Raw genomic sequence first — 19713 nt, forward strand, 5'->3', positions numbered from 1 at the left:
AAGAAAAGAAAAAAAAATCAAGTGAAAGATTCTGCAGAAGTTCTACGGAGGCAGAAAAGTTACTTGCAAAACACTGGTAATGCTGGCATTTTTGTGTCTGGCTGTCACTTCAGTAAGTGTGTGCTTTTTGTCCGAGTGAGCAATTTTAACTTGCTGTTTAAAGACACTATTATCTTTTGAACACTTTTAAAAGATTAGAGTTTGTAGTGGAGAGAGAACCACCAGAAAATTCAAAGTTATTAAAAAAAACCCCAGCGTGAAGTTTCTTCCAACATGCTGCAACATACATGTGTTGTTTCTGAAAGGAAAAGCAGGAAAAGAAAGTATGAAGGAGAGTTTGGGACAGTAGAAAAATAAAAACCATCTGTAAATCTGTATGCCTGTTAATGTATCATAAGTAATATGTCAGTTAAGTGTGTGCAAAGTATCAGCATGAAGTATACCATGGATACACATTAAGAAGTGTACCTGGTCCAGATGGATCTAACGGGAAAATTATTTTCGTCTGGAAAAAGAGTAATATACCTGGAAGACAAGGATAATCTTTGAGAAATACCAGCACTTTGAGGGGAAGAAAAGAGACGTAACCTCTGTTTGCCCTATCAGTTTTCTTTAATGCCTTATCTCTGCTGCTGTAATGAGTTCTTGTCAGGGAAACAAAAGCCTTTAAAGAGGAGTTGTCAGGGTATCTAGGCCATCTCATTGCTGATGCAGAGAAGTCTTCCAAAAGTGATTTTTGCAGTCTGTTGATAAAATCTTGAATGTTACTTCACTGTTTCTTTGCAAGATGCAGTTGCACATGTAAAATAAAAATCTTCAGAATTTTATAAGGAAAGATTTTTCCACCTGCAATTATCCTCACTTCTGTAGTGGATTATTTAGACCATTACCTTGTATAGTAAATAATTGTTGTCCTTTGATAACATTTAAACTCCTTGAGCATTTTGCTAACCCTTATCCCTGACCTGACTTGGGCAGAAAATGCTGTGGTTACTTAGCAACTCGTCTTGAGAAGGCAGTGTTCCCAGTTGCACAGTTAATGCTGAAGTTAATTTGGCATTAAATCAGAAATTTCAATTCTTTCTTAGGTGTGAAGAATTTGAGGGACTTTTCATTGATTCATTTTCTAAATGCAGGATGAGTTTTCTGAATGAAAATTACATGAAAATTAGTTAAATGGTTCGCTAAAAATATTTTTAGGTTGTTCATCTAAAAATATTCTGGGCTAGTATTTCTACCAGCTCATTATTTTTTTCCTCTGATGGAAATGTTACCGATTGATTTACACTGCAAAACGATTTGGCAGATCATGAAGCAGGATACGTAATGTCTTTGAGGAATTCTGAACTATCTGTCACACAGTTTAATGTTGTTCACATTGCTTAAGGCCTTAACCTACCTCCAAATATATAATCTTTTAAAGCACCATTTGAGATGCCAGAGGGTCTGAGACATCCACTCAGATGTGACAGGTGTGAACGGTTGTTCCAGGTTCTTCTTTAACTGAGGAAGACCAAGGAGGCACTAGGTGCTATATCTAACCCCGAAAAGATTAGAAGAGCTGTCTCCATTTCTAGCCAAAGGAAGGAGGTTTCTTACCTGCACAGTTTTCAACATCCATATTTCCAGCTTTAGGCAGCTGTGTTAAATGCTTAAAGCTAAACAGTACCAATGCCCTTTGCCTGCTGCATTAGTGCTTCATTTCACTCTGATGTCATTTCAGCATCCAATATCTCAGTTTCCTAGTATTGGAAAGAAGTGTAATGTCATTTGGGCTATCTGCACATCTTCATTTTACAAAACATTCGCTTTTGAAACTTACTTACAACAGCAGGTATCAGAATTAGGTTAAAATGTGTGTGTCTGTTAAGAATAATAAGATTCTTGCCCTGGTTGGCGATTATACACAATAATGGCTGGTGGCTTGGTCTGCTAGCATCTGTCTGAGTATGCATTTGGAAAGAAAAGTATTGAGGTTGCAGACTGGAATAATAAGCAAATGTTGGAGAGAGTCAGGTTTTCCACTCTTATGGGTTTCATAACCAGAAGAACCCATCCCAATTCTGTCTCCTCCATCAGCGACTTTGTGACCTCCACTCTCATAACCTTCAAAAGCTGTGTACTCTTTCAGGGCTGCTAGTTCTCCAGTAGCATCTTAGGCAAGGGCTAAGAAATGAAGCAGAGGTGAAACCCCTAACCTTTTCTGAGCCAACAGAGAGGGAAAACAGAGCTATGACCAAAAGAAAGCATGGGGGCAGATAAGCTCAGGGAAAGTCATGCTGTTATCTATTTCCTATGTGATCCAGAGGAAGTTTTCCTCTTCTGACTAAGTCAATCATAACAAGAGCCATTTTGCTTCATGTTAAATATCATCTTCATTAGTTACCTAATAAAAATATTTTATGTGCATTGTGCATGTAAATTACAGATTTTTAGCTGAAAATGCCAAAAAGTATTTGTGGTACCAGTAGCTACCCTAATTTATTTTATTATTTCAAGAGGACAGTTATTTTAGAAGACTTCTCTGTTACTACTCTGCTTTATTGTATATAATGTTATTTTGAAGTGATTTGTTGAGGAGATGTAAAGGTCATTTACAGGGGAGAATTTTTTTAAATACAATAATCAGAACTTTCTTTTGTAAAGTATTCAGGTATATAAATTAATAAGGTGTTGTGAGGATTTCTTTGTTATAATAATCTTAAAATAAACTATGTTTGTTTCAAAGAAAACAACCCAACTAAAGCCATTTTTATTTAATTTTGTGTTTCCAACTGTTCTGCATATGGTTCAGGTTTTTCAGAGGAACTTTTTTTAAAAGTTCCCTGTAAAAATTATTTATTCAAATTTCACAGAATTTAGAAATAGACTTAACAGATAAATTGCAGTAGCAGGAAGGGGAACTACCTCAGCTAAGATGGTGAATTCGAAGTTTTAGTCCTAAATGAATCTTCACCACCATTAAGTAGTCCTTTTTGTGTAGTTTTGACTCATTTTTTTCTGTAAAGCCACAAACTATTTATTTTTATTATTGCAATTGTGTCACTGTAATAGAAGAAGAATGAATTTCGATCTGCTGCATGTGATTTCAGCCAAAAAGTGTTGGAAATATTCAGAGCATCAACACTACTTTTCTCATTTTTGCTAATAGCAGTATTAAGCCTTTTTTTTTTTTTCTACTGAGCAGCAGAATGACTGCAAGTTGTCAGGCTGGGATGAGCCAAGAGTCAAATGTGGTTTATTTAAGTGGAGGATGTCTGCCTGGCAAAAGTTCACATTATTGCTAGCAAGCTGTTTTCTGTGTCTGTCAGTGAGTAGGTTTCAGAAACTCCCAAGTCACTCTGGACTCTCTCATTGGCCACAAAATGGAAGACATTTAATGTCTTACTAAATATTTGTGAAGCAACAGCCTAGTGCATAAGAAAAGGTTTCTTTTCTGATTGACACACAGTCAGTGAAAAGAGATAAATAATTGGAAGAAATTGTTCATCCCCTTCAGCCAACATTGCATTTCTTTCAATGCTGTCTCACATTGCAGTTGTGCAACTTTATTCGTGGTTATTAAGTGATAACCAGTCCCTGGAACTATATTCTTCCCTGGGGAAGCACAAGTGGGAAGGCTCGAGGAAAGGGGAAAGCATAGAATGATACACCTTCTTTTTGTGTTGACTGTTCTTGTCGCTTGTGTTGATTAAATATCCTGCATGCAGTCTTCTGTAACTGCATTGTTTAAAGACTTTCATGTCTTTAAGTCACCTTGGTGGTAATCTCAAAATTACCTTTTCAGATTACCATTTCAGATATGAGCCTGAAGACTATTAACAAAAGTTAGCAATGAACTTTGTGCAGTGCTTTAAAAAGTGGCTGTGGCATAAATACCTATATTTCTGCCTGTGAGCAGACGTAGTCTGCGTGTTTGTGTGTTGGCAAGAATGATGTGAATGTTAAATGGTGCAAGACAAATTCTATTAGTATTGATTCATATTACAGGGGGCACAGTCTTGAGTGCCTAGAGTTTGAATAATGTGAGAAACGTCATCTCCTGTACAATACTGTGAATGAAATACATTGAAAATGTCCATCAGAAGAGCAGCATTCAAACTCTGACTCATAAATGCTTTTTTCTGTTATCTCCAAAGCATGGAGATATGGTTGTGAGGAGCTTAGATAACTGTGTGAAATGGGGGGCTCTGAATTCTCTGCTTCATTCCTCACTGGTGGCAGATTGCAGAGCTTACATTCTTGACTACTCAGAGATATTAATTCCCTTACCAGCCCATCTTAGTGCCAGGGAAAGCTGATGACACTGCTTTCAGACTGAAAATGGCTTTCCACTTCACTGACACTTCACTGTAACTAGCGTTCAGGTGCTGCCACTGGATCAAGAGGGTGGAAGCTGGTGAGCAGCTCTGTGGGCTGTGCATGCTGTCAGCGTTCCTGGACTGGTAGCCAGCCACACACATGGCTGATGTCTCTTTTATTTCTTTTCTTTCTCCCTTCTAGCTGCAGTATTGAAATACGAGAACAATGTTATGAATATCAGGCAGTTCAACTGCTCCCCTCATCCGTACTGGCTTCCAAACTTCATGGATGTATTTACCTGGTCCTTGCCGTTTGTTGGTGAGAAGGGTATGTATGGAAATTGGTTCTGTTCATAAAAACTGCAAAATTGTGTCATAGTCATTGTGCATGTGGCCTCATTTATTTTAAAGGGCAAGAATAGTTTGAAGACAGATGTCTTGCTTTTGAGGACAAAGTTGTAGAAACGGGCCTGAGAGGGGCAAGCAATTACCACTGGTTAATCACATTTCTCATATATTTTTATAATTTCCGCTCCTTCCAGGTGATGATGCCATCACGTTTCTGCTGCAGAAATAGATGTTATGGCATTGCAGGCCAGAGGTGCATTCACTAAACAAAATTCTGATTTGTTTTTCTGTTATAAGCTCTTGAACATTCCCTTAGGTATTGCTTACTGCTCAAGGGACATCTCAACAGGCTTCACTACACGTGGCTACATCTTTACTCATATTACCTTTATGGGTGGGTTGCTTTTTCATCAGAAACACAGAGCTGGTGATATTAAGACCCAGTCTAGCTAACCATTCCTGGAGAGAGTAGAGGGATGCCAGTAGGAAGGAAAACCTGCTCCTCAGCCCCTTCTGCACACAGGACACATGGTGCCTGGTCGCTGGCAAGAAGAGCCTAAAGAACACAAATGATGTTTTATTGAAACATGATGCTCTTGATGTTGCCTGAATGCAGTTTCGTGCTATGAATGGCAAGCACACAAAAGGCATGAAAACACTTTGGTCTAGCATATTAAATGAATACAGAATGCAAACTGCCTAAACCCCAAGTCATTTTATTCAGTGCCCGAGATGAGGCTTGCTTTGATCCATCCATTATAGAGTATTGCTGCAACAGCAATTACTGCCAGAAAACTATAATAAACTCTTAAAAGCTGCTTGGAATAACAGTTCTCTCTTAATCGACAACTGGAAATACAGCCAGCTGTGGCTCTTACCTGCAGTCATGACCAGCTTTGTTGTGAGCTACTCTTTTGTTTGAGGAAAGCTGCTGGTGAGATGCCTGAGGTCTCTGTGAATAAAGCAGATAGACAATGAAACAGGGATTAACAAAGAATAGGCAGCTGTTTGCACTAATGGAGACGTGACATAATCCTCACTGACGCGTGTTGCAGACTCTTGTGAAGCAGATAAAACATTTTAATTTTCTTCGGCCGTAAACTCAGCCAGGCTGTTTTTAGGTTGGGCATGTTCTCCACACATGTTGCAGCCGTGTAAGATGTTCTGTGAGGTCGCTTGTTCAGAGGCTTCCCATCAGCAGCCTGCTCAGGTGAGGCTGCAGCATGCATGGTCAGAATTGTTGAGGTTCTGAGACCATGGTGTTCCTCATTCGTCTTACGTCTTGGGGGTGGTTTTTTCTCCTTCATGTCTTCCAGTGGTCACACTTACCAATTTCTTGGGAATTTTAGAGCCCAAAGAAGTGAAATCACTATTTTCCTTCCTATGCAAAACAATATTCAAGGATGTAAGCTTGTTATTTATTTCCTTTTTTTTTAATATAGATTTTTTCCCTCAAAGGCCAACCAAGGTAGGAAGCTATTAGTTCCGCTGGTTGTTATTAATGTGGAAAGTCTTTCCACTAATACTGTCAAAGGAAAATATTAAATCCTTCACTAAAGTAGGGAAAAATCTAGCTTTGTCCCACCCTTCTAATGTTCCAAGCCTTCATAGTAGTCACAGAAGAGAATTTTAATAACTACTTGACTAAAAAATTAAAAGTTTCAACCTGTGTAGCTAGTACAAGGCTAGACAAGCCTGGTAACACTTTTAATGTCGCTTACTAGATTTAGGTGTAGTGAAGTTTTTCTTAATCTGCTAATGGCTTCACATTTTACCTCATAACTTCAGCTTTTTTTTTTTTTTTCTCTAAATTGCATTTCCTTGGGTTTGATTTTTGGTGGGGTCATTTTTTTCACTGTTCTTAGTCTGTGTGCTCTCTGGTTAGTGTCTCACAGTTGTCTTTCTGGAAAGAAATGAGGCCGGGGTAGGGACAGCCTGTGGCTGACCCTTTTGTGCCCAAGTTGCAAAGTAAGCAAGCTGAATATAGTCTAAATTCTCCAATAATGATGTATCTATTGAATATAGGCTAATTCCTCCTATAAGGAATGTACACTGTCTGGTCTATTTGTCCTGGAATTCAAGGGACACTGAGGACATCTTACAAAGGTTAATGTTTTGTTGAACTGTAAGTAGTGTACAAAACCTGGATAAATAGAGAAATACTCTATGATTCCTCTTGTTGCACCTTTTTCCACTGGAATGTTGTTCCCATTCACTGGGCAGGGAAGTCAAATCCTATTGCAATTTAGGAGCAAGAGGAGAGGGGTCAGTTCTGTTACCCAAGTTGAGTGAAAGGCAAAAAAAGTGTTGAGGGGGAGAAATCAAATGTTACCTACTTCACTGACAGTAGCGAAAAGAGAGATCATTAGCAGATTTTTTTTTAAGTCTCTTTGTTGTGGTGTTCATAGTATTTGGAAAAATATTTATGGAAACTTGTACTTTTTATTAGCTACACAAGACACTTTCAGCTTCTGTTACTACAGGTCCTATTGTTTAAAAAGCGGGTGCTGTTATTGCACTCAATTTTCATTCACACTACTACAGCTAGAGTTGGCTCTCTGACAGACCAGGGAAGCTTATTATCAACATTTTGCACTTGTTTTCCATTTTAGTGACAGAGATGCTGGTAAACGTGCTGAACATCTGCTCAGATGATGAACTGGGAACAGAGGAAGATGGATTTGATGGTAAGAGCCTCTGCCCTTGGTTGAGATTGTTTGCCTTGAAATTACTTTAAAAGTTTATTTACTAACCATGAAATAATTTTCTGAGTCCCAGTTGAGTTCTATGCCACTGAAAGCTGTTGTTGTGATAGACTCCAATGGATTTGCTTACCGTGCTTCAGAAAGAATTAATGGATCTGCCCTGTTCTAACCCTTTTCTTCATCTCAGTCTTCTAGTTAAAAACTGTATGTTCCTCCACAAAATGTGGCTTGTGTTGCCACAACGGGGTCAGATGATTTCATGCAAAAGATCACAGGTATTCTCACAGTGAGTTTAATTATGTCAATGAAATACTCTTCCTACAATGAAGTAAGCTTCTTGCAGAGCTCCTTCCCAAAACGTAGGTACTGTGACTTTGGAAGACTTGTACTTGGAAGTATTCCTTAAGTCACCTCTTTTGATGTGCTTGAGTGTCTAAAGGCCTTTAAAAAGCAATAGAATTGTTAATAATAGGCATATAAACACAGAGAGAAAATGTTCTAACCTGACATTGCTGCTAAAAAGAGAGAACTGGTCAGTTCTGTTACCCTTTGGGTTGAAGTTCATATGATGATTAGTTGCCTTATACCTGTTGGTTTGACTGTAAATGATACTTTGTATCTCACAACTTGTAGATTCTTAGAGGCCAATTTACTTTTTTAGACATAATTTTCTGTTAGGCTGTGCAAGAGTAAATAGCAGCTCTCTAAAATGTCCCTTCTCAACTGAGAAAAGCTGAAAAAATCCCATGCGTCCCTGTCATTCTTACTGTGAATGCTTTCAGTGTTTAAAAAAAACCTATGAAAAGTAATAATAAATAATCTATCTAATAAAAATAGTCTATGGAAAGAACAGAAATACTAAAACTAATTTTAAAAAAGAAGAACCTGGAAGACTCTAGCACTACTGAATATTCTCTAGATGTTTTTAGGCAGAATGAACAAGGAGAATGAAGAACTTTCAAGTAAGACAAATATTTAATGAAGTTGTAATTAATAATTAAGCTTCTCTTTCAAAGTACTTATTTTTAATCTTTGGAACAGGAAGCTAGATCACAGGTTTTGCAAAATGTTTCCTTTGTGATGGAGAAGACTGGTATGGATGATAGTACTTTGATTTTATTCTGAAAAACCAGATGGAATTCCCTGTTCTGCATCGGCCATAGAGTGTGGACATGAGCAATTATCTTACAGGATGTGGGACAAAGACTGAATTATTGAAACCAGTAATCAGTGAAGAGAAGGAAACACCTGTTTGAATATTGTGCCCATTTTTTTTCTCATTAAATTTAAATAAGTCACTACTGTGTAATTAAAGTAGCATGTGAAATTGTATGGAGGCATATGATGAGTAAAAACTGTGTCAAGTTAAATACAGTAGCAACAAACCATGTGCTTAAAATCCTTGGCTCAAGAAAGCACTTAAGCACAAGCTGAAATCCCACTGAATGCAATGCCAAAGCAAAGACTTCATGGGAAAGATTTTTAAATTAATTCAGCCTTGGCCTAATACGTCCTTTTAAAGTTGTACTGTAAGCTTCCATTGGACATAGACAGGCCAATGCCCGTAGTCTTTTTCTAAAATTTTGGAGTGTCATCATTCCCAACCCTAAGTGACAGTTCAGGAGCACATTTTCAAAAGCAGAATCAGAAATACAGAGGTGTTAGGGGTCTTGGGGAACAGCAGGCCTCTCCAGCTGTGGAAGGTTGCTGCATCTACTGTGTTTTTTCTGAGAGGAGAGTGAACCCCCATCCCACCTCCCCCCTCCCTGGGAGTTTTGCCACGGCATTCCTCCAGGCTTGCAGCATTGCAGGTGTCTGAACAGGGAGACGGGCTAAAATCCTCTGGGCTCGCATGTGTGTGTACTGCATAACGATATCTAACAGCAGTAAAGTTTCAGATGAGGAACAGCTAAGCCATTCCTGCTACTGTAACACTAATACTGTTATCTAAATCTGCTTTCAGTTTTTTCTGTATGAATGATTTCTCTGTGTAAAACATTATGGTAAGGAAGACACTAGAAATGTAGCTGTCTTTAGCATGTGTAGCTAAAAATTACAGCTGGCATATGTTCATGTCTGCTTTCCCAGATAAGCCCCTTACAGCTGTAAAATGGGCTCTGTGACACTGGTGCTGCAGCTTGCTGTGGCCTCACACTTTTACCTGCAGCCCACTGGACATGTTAGGCTCATGGGAATCATGCACATGGAAGAGACTGAAGGATTCAGACATTAAAGTAAATTTGAGGTTGATTTAAATTTAAATAGAAGCTGATATCTGTGATGATTCCTTAGTGGGTTCTGATTTATTATCTATACAGCAAACAAAAATCCTCTCTCTCAGAGATAGTTGAGTTCCTTCTCTTTTTTCTTTTTTTTTTTTTTTTCCTGATAGCCTTGCCGTTTGGGGGAGAGAAGTAGGAGATGTATTTCATTTGTGTTCTCAGTGAAACAGACCAGAATGATTACCAGCTCAAAACTGTTTCTGTAAGGACTGTGTACTGACAGTCTTATAGTGGCTCAATATTTCCACTGTTGTTCTTCAGTCATTTCTCTCCAGCTTCCTTGAAGGACTAGTCCTGTTTACCTGCTGACATTTTTTTAAGCAGTATTTCCCATAGAAGGAAATGCCTGATATCTGCAACAGCAGATGCATTTTGTTTTATGGAATGATTCTTAAAAGTCATTGCTATTTTTAGATCATCAGTGGTTTGCAGGGCTTGTTGCTGATTTCCTTTCTCTCCTTGCAGTTTGAACATGCCCTGACCTGGGTTCCCACATGTAGTGAGAATGGTCCATCACTATGGTTTGCACTGATCATTCATTTGTTCCCTTTTTTTACACTTTCTTGCCCTCTGTCTTCCCCTCTCACTCCTTCCTTCAAAACAAAGCCCCATTAGTATTGCCTGACTTCACTGCATGGTGTTCTTGTGAGCCCTTTCTTTTTTTATTATTATTTTTAGTTCTGAGTCATGTATGTTGCATCTAGCCATGAGCAGGATGCGCAACAGCATGTATTCTTTTTTTTCTTCCCTGTCCCCCACCTTTTTTCTTTCCCCTGAGGAAACACGTCATGGGGATCTGATCAATTAGTTGTAGGCAGTTTGTATGTAAGCCTACTGTGAAAAAAGCCTAAATATCATAATGCCTTTTATCCCATATGTCCCTGCTGGCCTGTATTGGCCTTTTGGTTTCACTCGCTTTAAAAATGAGAGAACATGATAGGTCAAGTTTCCTTATCTCTGATAGTTTTCACTTGCTGTACTTTCTCTTTCCTGTTTGCTGTGGTGGTTGCAATATAATCTGATCCAGAAAAAAATGTCTTGGGCAAATGTTAGTTCATGTGCTGTATGTTTGTGCATCAAACATATCACTTAGCAACAGGAGCTGCAAATACCTCTACCTAGCCAGCATATAGTCAGAGTTCTGTTTTGTTTTAATTAGCAACATTTCTGGCCTTATGCATTTGATTAAATAAACTAAACTGCTAATTAAAAGGGTACAATAATGCAATAAACAATTTGACACAAATGCACTGCTTGCTTTGTATGCATCCTTATCATGATTTGGCATGAAGACACTCCTAAATTACCTACATTCTTTTTTTGTATTGCCTTCAACATTGTGGCTCTCGGCCTTCTCACAGAAAAGCCACTGTCAGAAAACAGCTTCCCAATACAGTGCTGTAGTTCCAGCCTAAAGAGAATGCCCAAGTCAAACATCTCCTGCCAATCACAACCTGGTTGTGCTGTGAACAGTAGTATATGATATTTGCCACATCACTTCAGTACAGTAAACTGTGCCTGGGGCCAGCTCAGCAACAACTAACAGAGACTGATGGAGCAAAAGCAAGGGCCTTGTCCTTAGGTCTGTTACTTACCAATGCCTTGATACTGGTGTTCATGATATTGCCTGATGAGAGTCTTAGCTTGCCAATGAGTTGATTTTTAGCTGGGAGAGAAATAGAGGGGTTTTCCCAGTGGTTTGTATTTGTTCTTCCTCCAAACCAGCAAGGCTGGGCTGCAGTGCATACTTAATTTCTGTGAGTTGGTGACAGAGTGGCATTTTAATGTAATCTTTGTATTTATTTATTCACTCTGTGATTTGGCCAGATGTGGTTGTTTCCATGCCCAAAGCATTTCTCCTGTGAGCTGTATTACTGCACATCGGTGTGCTGTGCTTCTGAACCAACCTAGATGCCCAGTGTCCCCAGAACATGTGTCGTGGTGCAGTTGTGCCTGGGCACCAGGTGCTGCACTTGTCTTGCCCTCAAACAGTTGGTTTTAAAATGCAGGACCTTGTACAGTGGTGGCATATGAATTTGCTCACTGAAAGGTGCTGGACCATTTGGACAAACGCAAGCATGCAGTGGGTAGCACAGATGCTGGTAGGAGCAGCAGACAGCTGTGATAGTAAGCGCCTCTGTGAGATACCAGGTGTAAATAAACTGAAGGAATTGGTTTGATCCTTTTAACAAAAGAGGCATCATCATTCAGGCACACCTCATATGGCCATGGTGGGGCTGTTTTTGAGAAGTGGTTAAGCCTTATCAAAGCAGCAGCAATAATGTAGGAGAGTCTGGGTTTGAGAGGTGGTAACACCACTGCTGCCTGCATGTCGATTTCCTGCAAAACCTACTAACAAGGCTTTAAGCTGAAAAGCTTTCTTTCTCCGTTTCTTTTTCCTATCATTTTCAATCTGTTCCTTTCCTTTCGGATGTTCTCTGCTTAATTTGTTTCTTTTCTGTTTTTCAGACTTTACTTAAACATTACATTTCCATTGATGTTGTCAAATGTTCTCTGTTTTTTTTAATTTTCATTCTACAAACATCACTGATCTTTTTCTTTCCCCCTCTTTGGAATTCATAAGAAGATCCCATTTATGCACAGAAGAAAGGTACTCAATAAGTTGGAAGGCTTAAGTTTTATTAATTTTCCTAATGCTTAACTACATAATACATATTAGGATACCAGTGAGAGATTTGGGGTTGACTTTTTTACTCAGCATTGTTTTGTATCTGTGCAATCCTACATCTCAGAGTATTGTCAGCATTTATAATCTTTCTTTTTTTCCCTTGTTGTGCTTCTTAATCTGAACATTTAAATTACATTTCATATAAATCTTTCATATCCATCTTGCAGAGTCTGTGTTTGGATGATACAATTCTAAAATCCAATAGAACTTGTTAAACTACTGAAGTAAGATTTCAAAGTTTTTATTTTATCCCCCATATAATTTTTACACTTCAATTTTAAACTTTAAAAAAAAATTCCTCCATGCAAAAAGGGTTTGTTTAAATATTGGAAGGTCTTTTAGAGATGGTTTCCAGCCTGAGTCCATGATTGTACGAAAGAAAGGTAAAATCTTAAGAGGATATCAGGTAATATTTGCAATGTTTGCCCGTAGCCAGTCTCAGGTTTTGGCCTATTTACTTTCACATAAGTGTGTGCTTCAGTGTAGCTTAAGTAATTCATAAGGATTTGCAGTAATAGTGAATTTCAAAATATTAAACTAGACACCCTTGGAATGTGAGTCTGAGATTTATGTATAAATAGTTAAGAAATCCAAATACTGTGAGGTTAGTGATATTCCATGAGAACTAACAGCAATAAAACATTTTGAGTATCAGGTGTGTTATTTAACAAATTACGTTAATAAAGCCAAATAGGATAAAAAAATTGTTAGTAATATTTACTAAACATAAGCCATTTTCACAAATTTGTTGCATTAGGAAATTCAGTGGAGACCAAAATCTTGTGAGTGTATTTTTTAGTAACCTTTATGTGTATCAATGAGATCCAAAATACTCCCTTTGAGCCTTTTGCATTTTATGATTAAGGGGTTTTTTTTCCATTCTTTTTAAGTGTAGGACACTGTATTTCACCTCAGTCGTAAATTATATTTTCAGTTCTCAAATCTTCTAGACTGTAGTCTTAATTGCTATTCAACTTTTTGAATATCCTTATAAGATATACCAGAACAGTGTGGATCTGTAATAAAACAAATAGGGATGGTGATACTTGTGGGGGAAGAAAAAAGGACAAATCGTCCTTAAGTGTTTTCAGAGTAGGAAAGGCTGAAAACCATGTCTTGTGTATCTCGAGAGTACAGTTCTGTGAGATCGTAGTAACTGAGGCAGGAAGGTACCCCCTACTATTCCTGAAGTACCCAGCTGAATCAGTGCTGTTTTATTTAAATTTTTCATTAAGCTGTTACAAGTATATTTTATTTAATTCAGTTACAGCTGTTTCTCCCACTCCTTATTGTCTAGAATTAGACATTTATGCCCAAGTGTTCATATCTGGTTTTATCTTTATAGGTTTTATATATTTTCATTATATTTTTATCTTTATATGTGGGAGATTTGAAAGCCATCATTCTGAACATCTTTTAAGGAGAAAACTAACTCTATTCCACCCAAAACCAGGACAGTATCCTGGTATTACATCATATCAGGTCCTACATTTTCCAATACACCATCACCTTTCCTGTTTTTGGTAGATAAACACACAGCTATCATTCCCCTTAGTCTATGGGCTATCCCTTAAAAAGTCCATTGAGTTCATTAAAATTCCATGACCTTGAGCTCCTGTCATAACAGTTTTTCAGGGCAGGAAAGATGGTGTGTGGTGGTGTGAGGTGTTAGATTTTTGCATGCTGAAGCCAGTTCTGATTCCATTACCACTTGTCCAGTTTCATCAAAGCTTATTCTTCACTAATGTGGTCCTCCTCATTTTTGCCCCTTTTTGCTTATTTAGCTTCCCTGACGGGCTCTACAAAATGGATCAATTTGCTAGGATTTGAAAACAGAAATTCTTATTTTTGCCCTTGAATTCTGGAGTAACAAAGAAGGCAGCATTATTGTGATGTGCAGTGGTGTCTGAACAGGCAGGAGTTGTCAGGCAGCATCCATACAAGTCAAGGTTACCTGTCCTTCAAAAACCTTTAGGAGAAATCTTCGTGATGTATGTGGTTATGATTGTGATAATTAAATGAAACTGGTTTTCTGAGTGTTACAGAGCATTTTCTTGGGGATGTGGGGGATCCTTATTAAAAGAAATTCTTTGTAATAAGTACTACTTTCTTTTTCCATTCAGGTGGTTCTCTCTTGCAAGTACAGACTTGGATTATATCCAAGTAACAAGTACACCTCAAACTCAGCTGAACTGTAGTCTGTTGCACTATACTTTTTTTGTTAAGGCAGAATACTGTGCGAGTTCACAAATTTCAAAGCAATTGTAATTTTGAGCAGGCCACAGCAGTACTTAGAAGGAAGTTGCTCCATGGAACTTTCTTAATTGCTGCCAGCCAACACAATCCTTACCATCTCATGATGGTTTCCAGGACTCTGCCCTTAGGTTTTATTATCTTTTAAATAATTTTTAACTAGGAGTGGGAAAAACAGTCTTTTCAGTTTTGACTACAAATGTGGCTTAGTTTGGCAAACTGTAGCATTAATATGATGTTTCTTATATTTAGTGTTGAGAGTATTTAGTGATGAATTGTTTACAAATCCCTGTAACTGTTTTTAATGTGTTCTCCATAGGAGCAACAGCTGCTGCTCGAAAGGAGGTTATAAGGAACAAGATACGAGCAATAGGAAAAATGGCTAGAGTTTTCTCAGTGTTAAGGTAAGGTTTTATGCTGGTTTGGATTTTTTTAGTGTTGGGGGTACCTTTGAGTGGTTACTTAGAGCACTCAACTGTTAAACAGCAAATTTGCTATTTAGTATACCACCCAACTGAGTTCTACTGCAACCTTTTAGAGATGGTTTTATTTATACAATGCTGCTATTTATTTTGGCTCTGAATAGTCTTCTTCCTCAGGCCTTTTGCTGAATATAAAACAGACAAAAGACATCAGCAAAAAAAATTCCAATTACTATTTTTAAAGACTTTTGCTCACCAGGTGTACTAATTAACTTCTAGCCACTGTGAGGCAAGCGTTAGATGTGGAGAAAGGGTATGTCATACATCACCTCTCTTGAGAAACGAAGTCAATGTCACACTTCGTCACCCACAGATGTTGCTACAGCCACGAGTTAAGATGACTAAAGATGAAAGTATTAAGGTCATTTACCTAGGAATCCAGGAAATGGTTGTGCCGGCAGCAGCAGCTCGTTCCTTTGGGCTGCACCCCCCCAAACACATGAACATGAGTAACTAGTTGTTACCCAGTGTTTAGAACTCTCCATTTGATGTCTCTGAGCAGAAGAGAAAACATGCTGTACTGCCTAAGTCTAAATATAGAAAATACAGTTCTCCCTCCCTTTCAGCAGAGGGATTTTTTCCTCAGGAAACTGTACGTTGGTCTGCTGTAGTCAGTTGATGGTTATTATGTTCAGTGGAAAATCACAGGAGTTCTACAACTTTTACTGGTATGATTGCATGGTTGATGTAAGAAGAATAAATAAAATAGTTGAAGAATATACTGTTTAATTTCAGTGGAAACTCTCCAACTTGCTTGCTTTGAATGCAGCATGTCAGCAATCGGCAGGTTTTCTGTGGGGCTTTTCATGGGCACATGCCCATGCCTTGCAGATTGCAGGAGCGTAGCTTTAAATAGCAAACTGAGATGCAGAGCTTTGTACCTGGGGCTCCCAAAGTGTTACAAGTGAGTTAATGGTGATGCACGAGCTACTTCAAAGTGGTACCCATAAAAAAAAAAAAAAAAAAGGTTGGCATCATGCCTTTTCCTTAAACAAGATAGGGGAGTAATCAAGTGTTTCCACCTTCTCCTCTGTACCAAGTCTGGCAGAGAGCCTGGAGGTGGCTGCTACCACCTTCGTAAAACAGCACAACTATTTTTCTCTAATGATAGTTGAGCAAACAAAGTTTGGGAAACTTGGCTTTCTCCCATAACCTTGAACCACACCTTCTGGATGGACTGTATTTTGTTGTGAACCACCTTTTTAAATGTAGGATTAATTCAAAAGAAATGTGAAGTTCAGTAAGCAGAAGGATCTGAAATTGGATGATCAGCTGATATATTTGGGGTTTTGCAACTTGCAGATGATTGACATCAGCTGTGTGTCAGACTTTTTCAAAGGGATCTGTAGGGCAGAAGCTTTTCTGTGGTTTCAAGGATACAGAAGAGGGATACAGAATAATTCCTGCATGTGCTCTGTTGAAAATGATATGCATTAGCCTCATATCGTAAGTCTACCCCAGCCAAGACCAGCACAGCCTTTTACAATTCTTGATTATTGATGGTCCTGAAGACTTTGCAGGAAAGATTGAAGATGAAGAGTAGATTTGTTCTCCCTTAGCTTTAATCAGCAAATACAGCCCATCCTCACTGTGATCAGAGGCATATTCAGCAAATAAACAGGTACCTCCAGTGCATGGTTTTGGTGACCAGTCTTCCAGGGGAATGAGTGACATTTCATCCCAGCCTCCACTGCCCCCCTGGGAATACCTGATCTCTTTTCTGAGAAAGGCTGATTCTCCTCAGCTAGTTGCCAGGCTTTTAGACAGCAAAAATTGCACAAGGTTGATCTTGCAAATGCTATTCCTATAGAAAAGCCTTGGATATTTTTTCTGTCTTGACAGCATAATCTACATGTAAGACACAAGTATCAGGTAATTGTGTGTCACCCTAAGAAGACTGCAGTGGCACCATCATCTATCATCTATCTATATACCAACCTATTTTGGAAACCTTTGAAGTTCCTCTTTGAGTCATTGTGTTTTATGAAGTTTATTTCACTGATTCTTGAAAAGCTTTCTGAATGATCAGCACCTGATCTGACCACCTGCAAAGGACTTAGTCAATCATCTCTTCTTCACACTGGAGTGGTCCCTTTCCTTGAGGATGCAACTTGAATGTAAAGCTGAAATAATTTCAGCCATTTTAGTTTAAAAATTAGATATCAAAATAGTGTTGTATTGAGTTTCAAATGTTAAAAATCAGCTTTGCTGAAAATAGCCATCATAGGAAGATTTGCTTTAGCTAAATTGAAGACTTCACAATTCCTTGTCATTGCCTCTCTTCAACTTTGTTTCTCAAGTCTTGCTTTTCTTTTGGTATATTTAGACAGGAGAGAGGTAAATAAAATATTTAAACAGTCTATTATCCTTTTTTTGAAATGGAAAGAAATGACATCAAATATAAATTAAGGAACATTGATGGCTAAAACATCTCAATATTTGTGACACGCATCTTTCTTGTGTTTATACAGTTAAGAGATAATAAAAGTACAGTCGATCAACTTAGCCCATGAGGGTGAAGCTAAAAATGCCATTGCTGTTTAATTAAAAAAAGAAAAAAAAAAGATCTGTAATGGACTGAATAATTGAGAGAAAGCAAAAGATTAGGTGTGTAACTGTTGATGATAAAAATACTGTGTTAATTCTGAAAACATTTTGCTCTTGTATTGGTTCCAATTGCTTGGGAAACTTGCAAGGAAAATGGTCACAATTTGAATTTTACTATTACATAATGAAAAGTGAGTGCAAGCAGAATTATTTTCAAACTAAAAATAGAACTTGAAGAGTACATGTAGTAGGTAAACAAGAGTTGTTTAAAATACGTGAGTCATTCAGGGCATGTAGGTCTAAAGAAAATTTTAAGTAGCAGAATTGCTGAAAGACAGTTTTTATAGACAAAACCACATTATCCTCAAGTGAATGTGGAACTAAATTCTGTCTTTGTGTTTGCTTCCTCCAGCTTAATGTCATTATATGCTTCAAAGTAAAGCACTTCAAAATAGGTTTCTCTTAAAGAATTGGGGTCAATTTTGCTGCTGAGAAAGTATGTCATCACAGGCAGCATTACAGTCCTTGTAGAAAGCTTTACTTAAAGGCTTCTCTGGATAGAGCTGCTGTATTCCTCTTGCCATGTATTTAAAAACTCCATGTATTTGGAGACCAGCAAAGCATATTTCAGTTTCCTAAAACAATTTTCTTGAATCCATATTATTTTAGCATACAAAATTATTAAGGACAATACTAGCAAGGATGGAAGTGCTTATTAATTTTAATGAGCATTTAGCTGCCTTTCTTTAAGTGGCTGGTGATCATCAATAAATAATGCACCTGCCTGCTAGTGTAGACACGAGCAAACTAACAGTTTAAGTTGATTTTGGACCACACAGTGTAAAATGCCTGAATGCATTGTTGGCAATATCTGATTCTTCTGGTCCTCCCCCTCTCAGATTTGGATTAACAGACATACTGTTCCGTAGGTGCAGGTTATACTGTTAACGATAGTAGAGTCTGCGTATGGTGTGATGCAAAGGTTAAGCATGTACACAGCAGTGAAGGGGATGTTATCACCAAATTCAGTCTGTCTAGGGAAGGAGATGGGAGATGACAAAATCATTGCTGGGCATGTGTAGCTTAAGATGTCTGAAACACATCCCATGTTTTTTAAAAAGACATTTCCTTACTTTTGGTGGTTTTATTTTTCATTTCTTTTTCAACTTTCGCAGAGAAGAGAGTGAGAGTGTGCTGACACTGAAAGGTTTGACTCCAACAGGAATGCTGCCCAGTGGTGTGCTCTCTGGAGGAAAACAAACACTGCAAAGCGGTAAGCCTGTTTGCCTGTGTGTCTTGTCCTGTGTAAAAAAACCAGTTGGTTTTCAACTGCAGAACCTAAGAAAAGTAACCACAGCTGTCTCAGAAAAAAAAACAGTGAACAGAAGAAAACCGTGAAGTTTGTTGTGCTGGAGCATTTGTGAGCAGTTCATGTAATGCCACTTCTCAAGACTTAATACATACCACCGATTTTCAGAGAAAGGGGGAGGAGGGAGCCCCTGAAAATCAACTGTTCAGAATGGCAGCTCAGGATTGTATGTGAAGTGCACTCTTTCCACTGTTTGGAGCATCTTTTGGGGTGTTTTTTTAAGAGAAGCCCTTCATACATGAAGTATTGAAGGTTCGACTTAGATAATGACACTCAAACTCTTATTTTATCTGATTTGCTCTTCCTCATAGAGAATCACCAATGGAAAATGGCTCTAGAATTAGATTTTCTCTCCTAGAAATTCTGGGTGACAACATGAGCACAATTCCACTCTGATTTAAACCCAAGTGAAGGGAGGCTCTTACGAACACCGTGTTTGCCTTGTACACAAACACAGTACAGATTGACAGTTTTATACTAAGTGCTTCTTGTTACAGGAGATTGGGAAGTCTATAGTAGGGCTGCCTTTGTTTCCTTTTGGAATAAGGAGTGCAAAGTATTTAATTTATTGCTGGAAGCTCTCCTTTTTTTTCTGTGTGTACTGCTGTGGAGTATATTGCAGGCACACATAAAGGTCTCTCATTTATTGAGGTTCTGTTGGCAGTAGATGTAAGAAATAGAAATGCTTTATAACCTTAACAGTCTCAGCCTCTTGTTTTCCTGTTTCCTTCCTGGAG

General features: G+C 38.2%; 1 protein-coding gene across 4 annotated transcripts in view; it reads left to right on the top strand.

Annotated features, from left to right (window-relative positions):
• Nucleotides 1-19713, top strand: part of PPP3CA (protein phosphatase 3 catalytic subunit alpha) — a 175639-nt gene that overhangs the window by 150518 nt on the left and 5408 nt on the right. For 2 of the 4 annotated variants that reach the window (XM_082281602.1, XM_082281601.1), the window contains exons 9-12: nt 4504-4629; nt 7262-7336; nt 14898-14982; nt 18783-18880. In XM_082281602.1, coding sequence (XP_082137728.1) covers nt 4504-4629; nt 7262-7336; nt 14898-14982; nt 18783-18880 — 384 coding nt within the window. Of the gene's footprint in view, nt 1-4503; nt 4630-7261; nt 7337-12220; nt 12248-14897; nt 14983-18782; nt 18881-19713 lie in introns of all 4 variants that reach the window. The other 2 variants (XM_082281599.1, XM_082281600.1) reach the window with 2 other exon arrangements.

Source organism: Coloeus monedula (genome assembly GCF_965178545.1).
Source record: "Coloeus monedula genome assembly, chromosome: 5".
Taxonomy (NCBI): domain Eukaryota; kingdom Metazoa; phylum Chordata; class Aves; order Passeriformes; family Corvidae; genus Coloeus; species Coloeus monedula.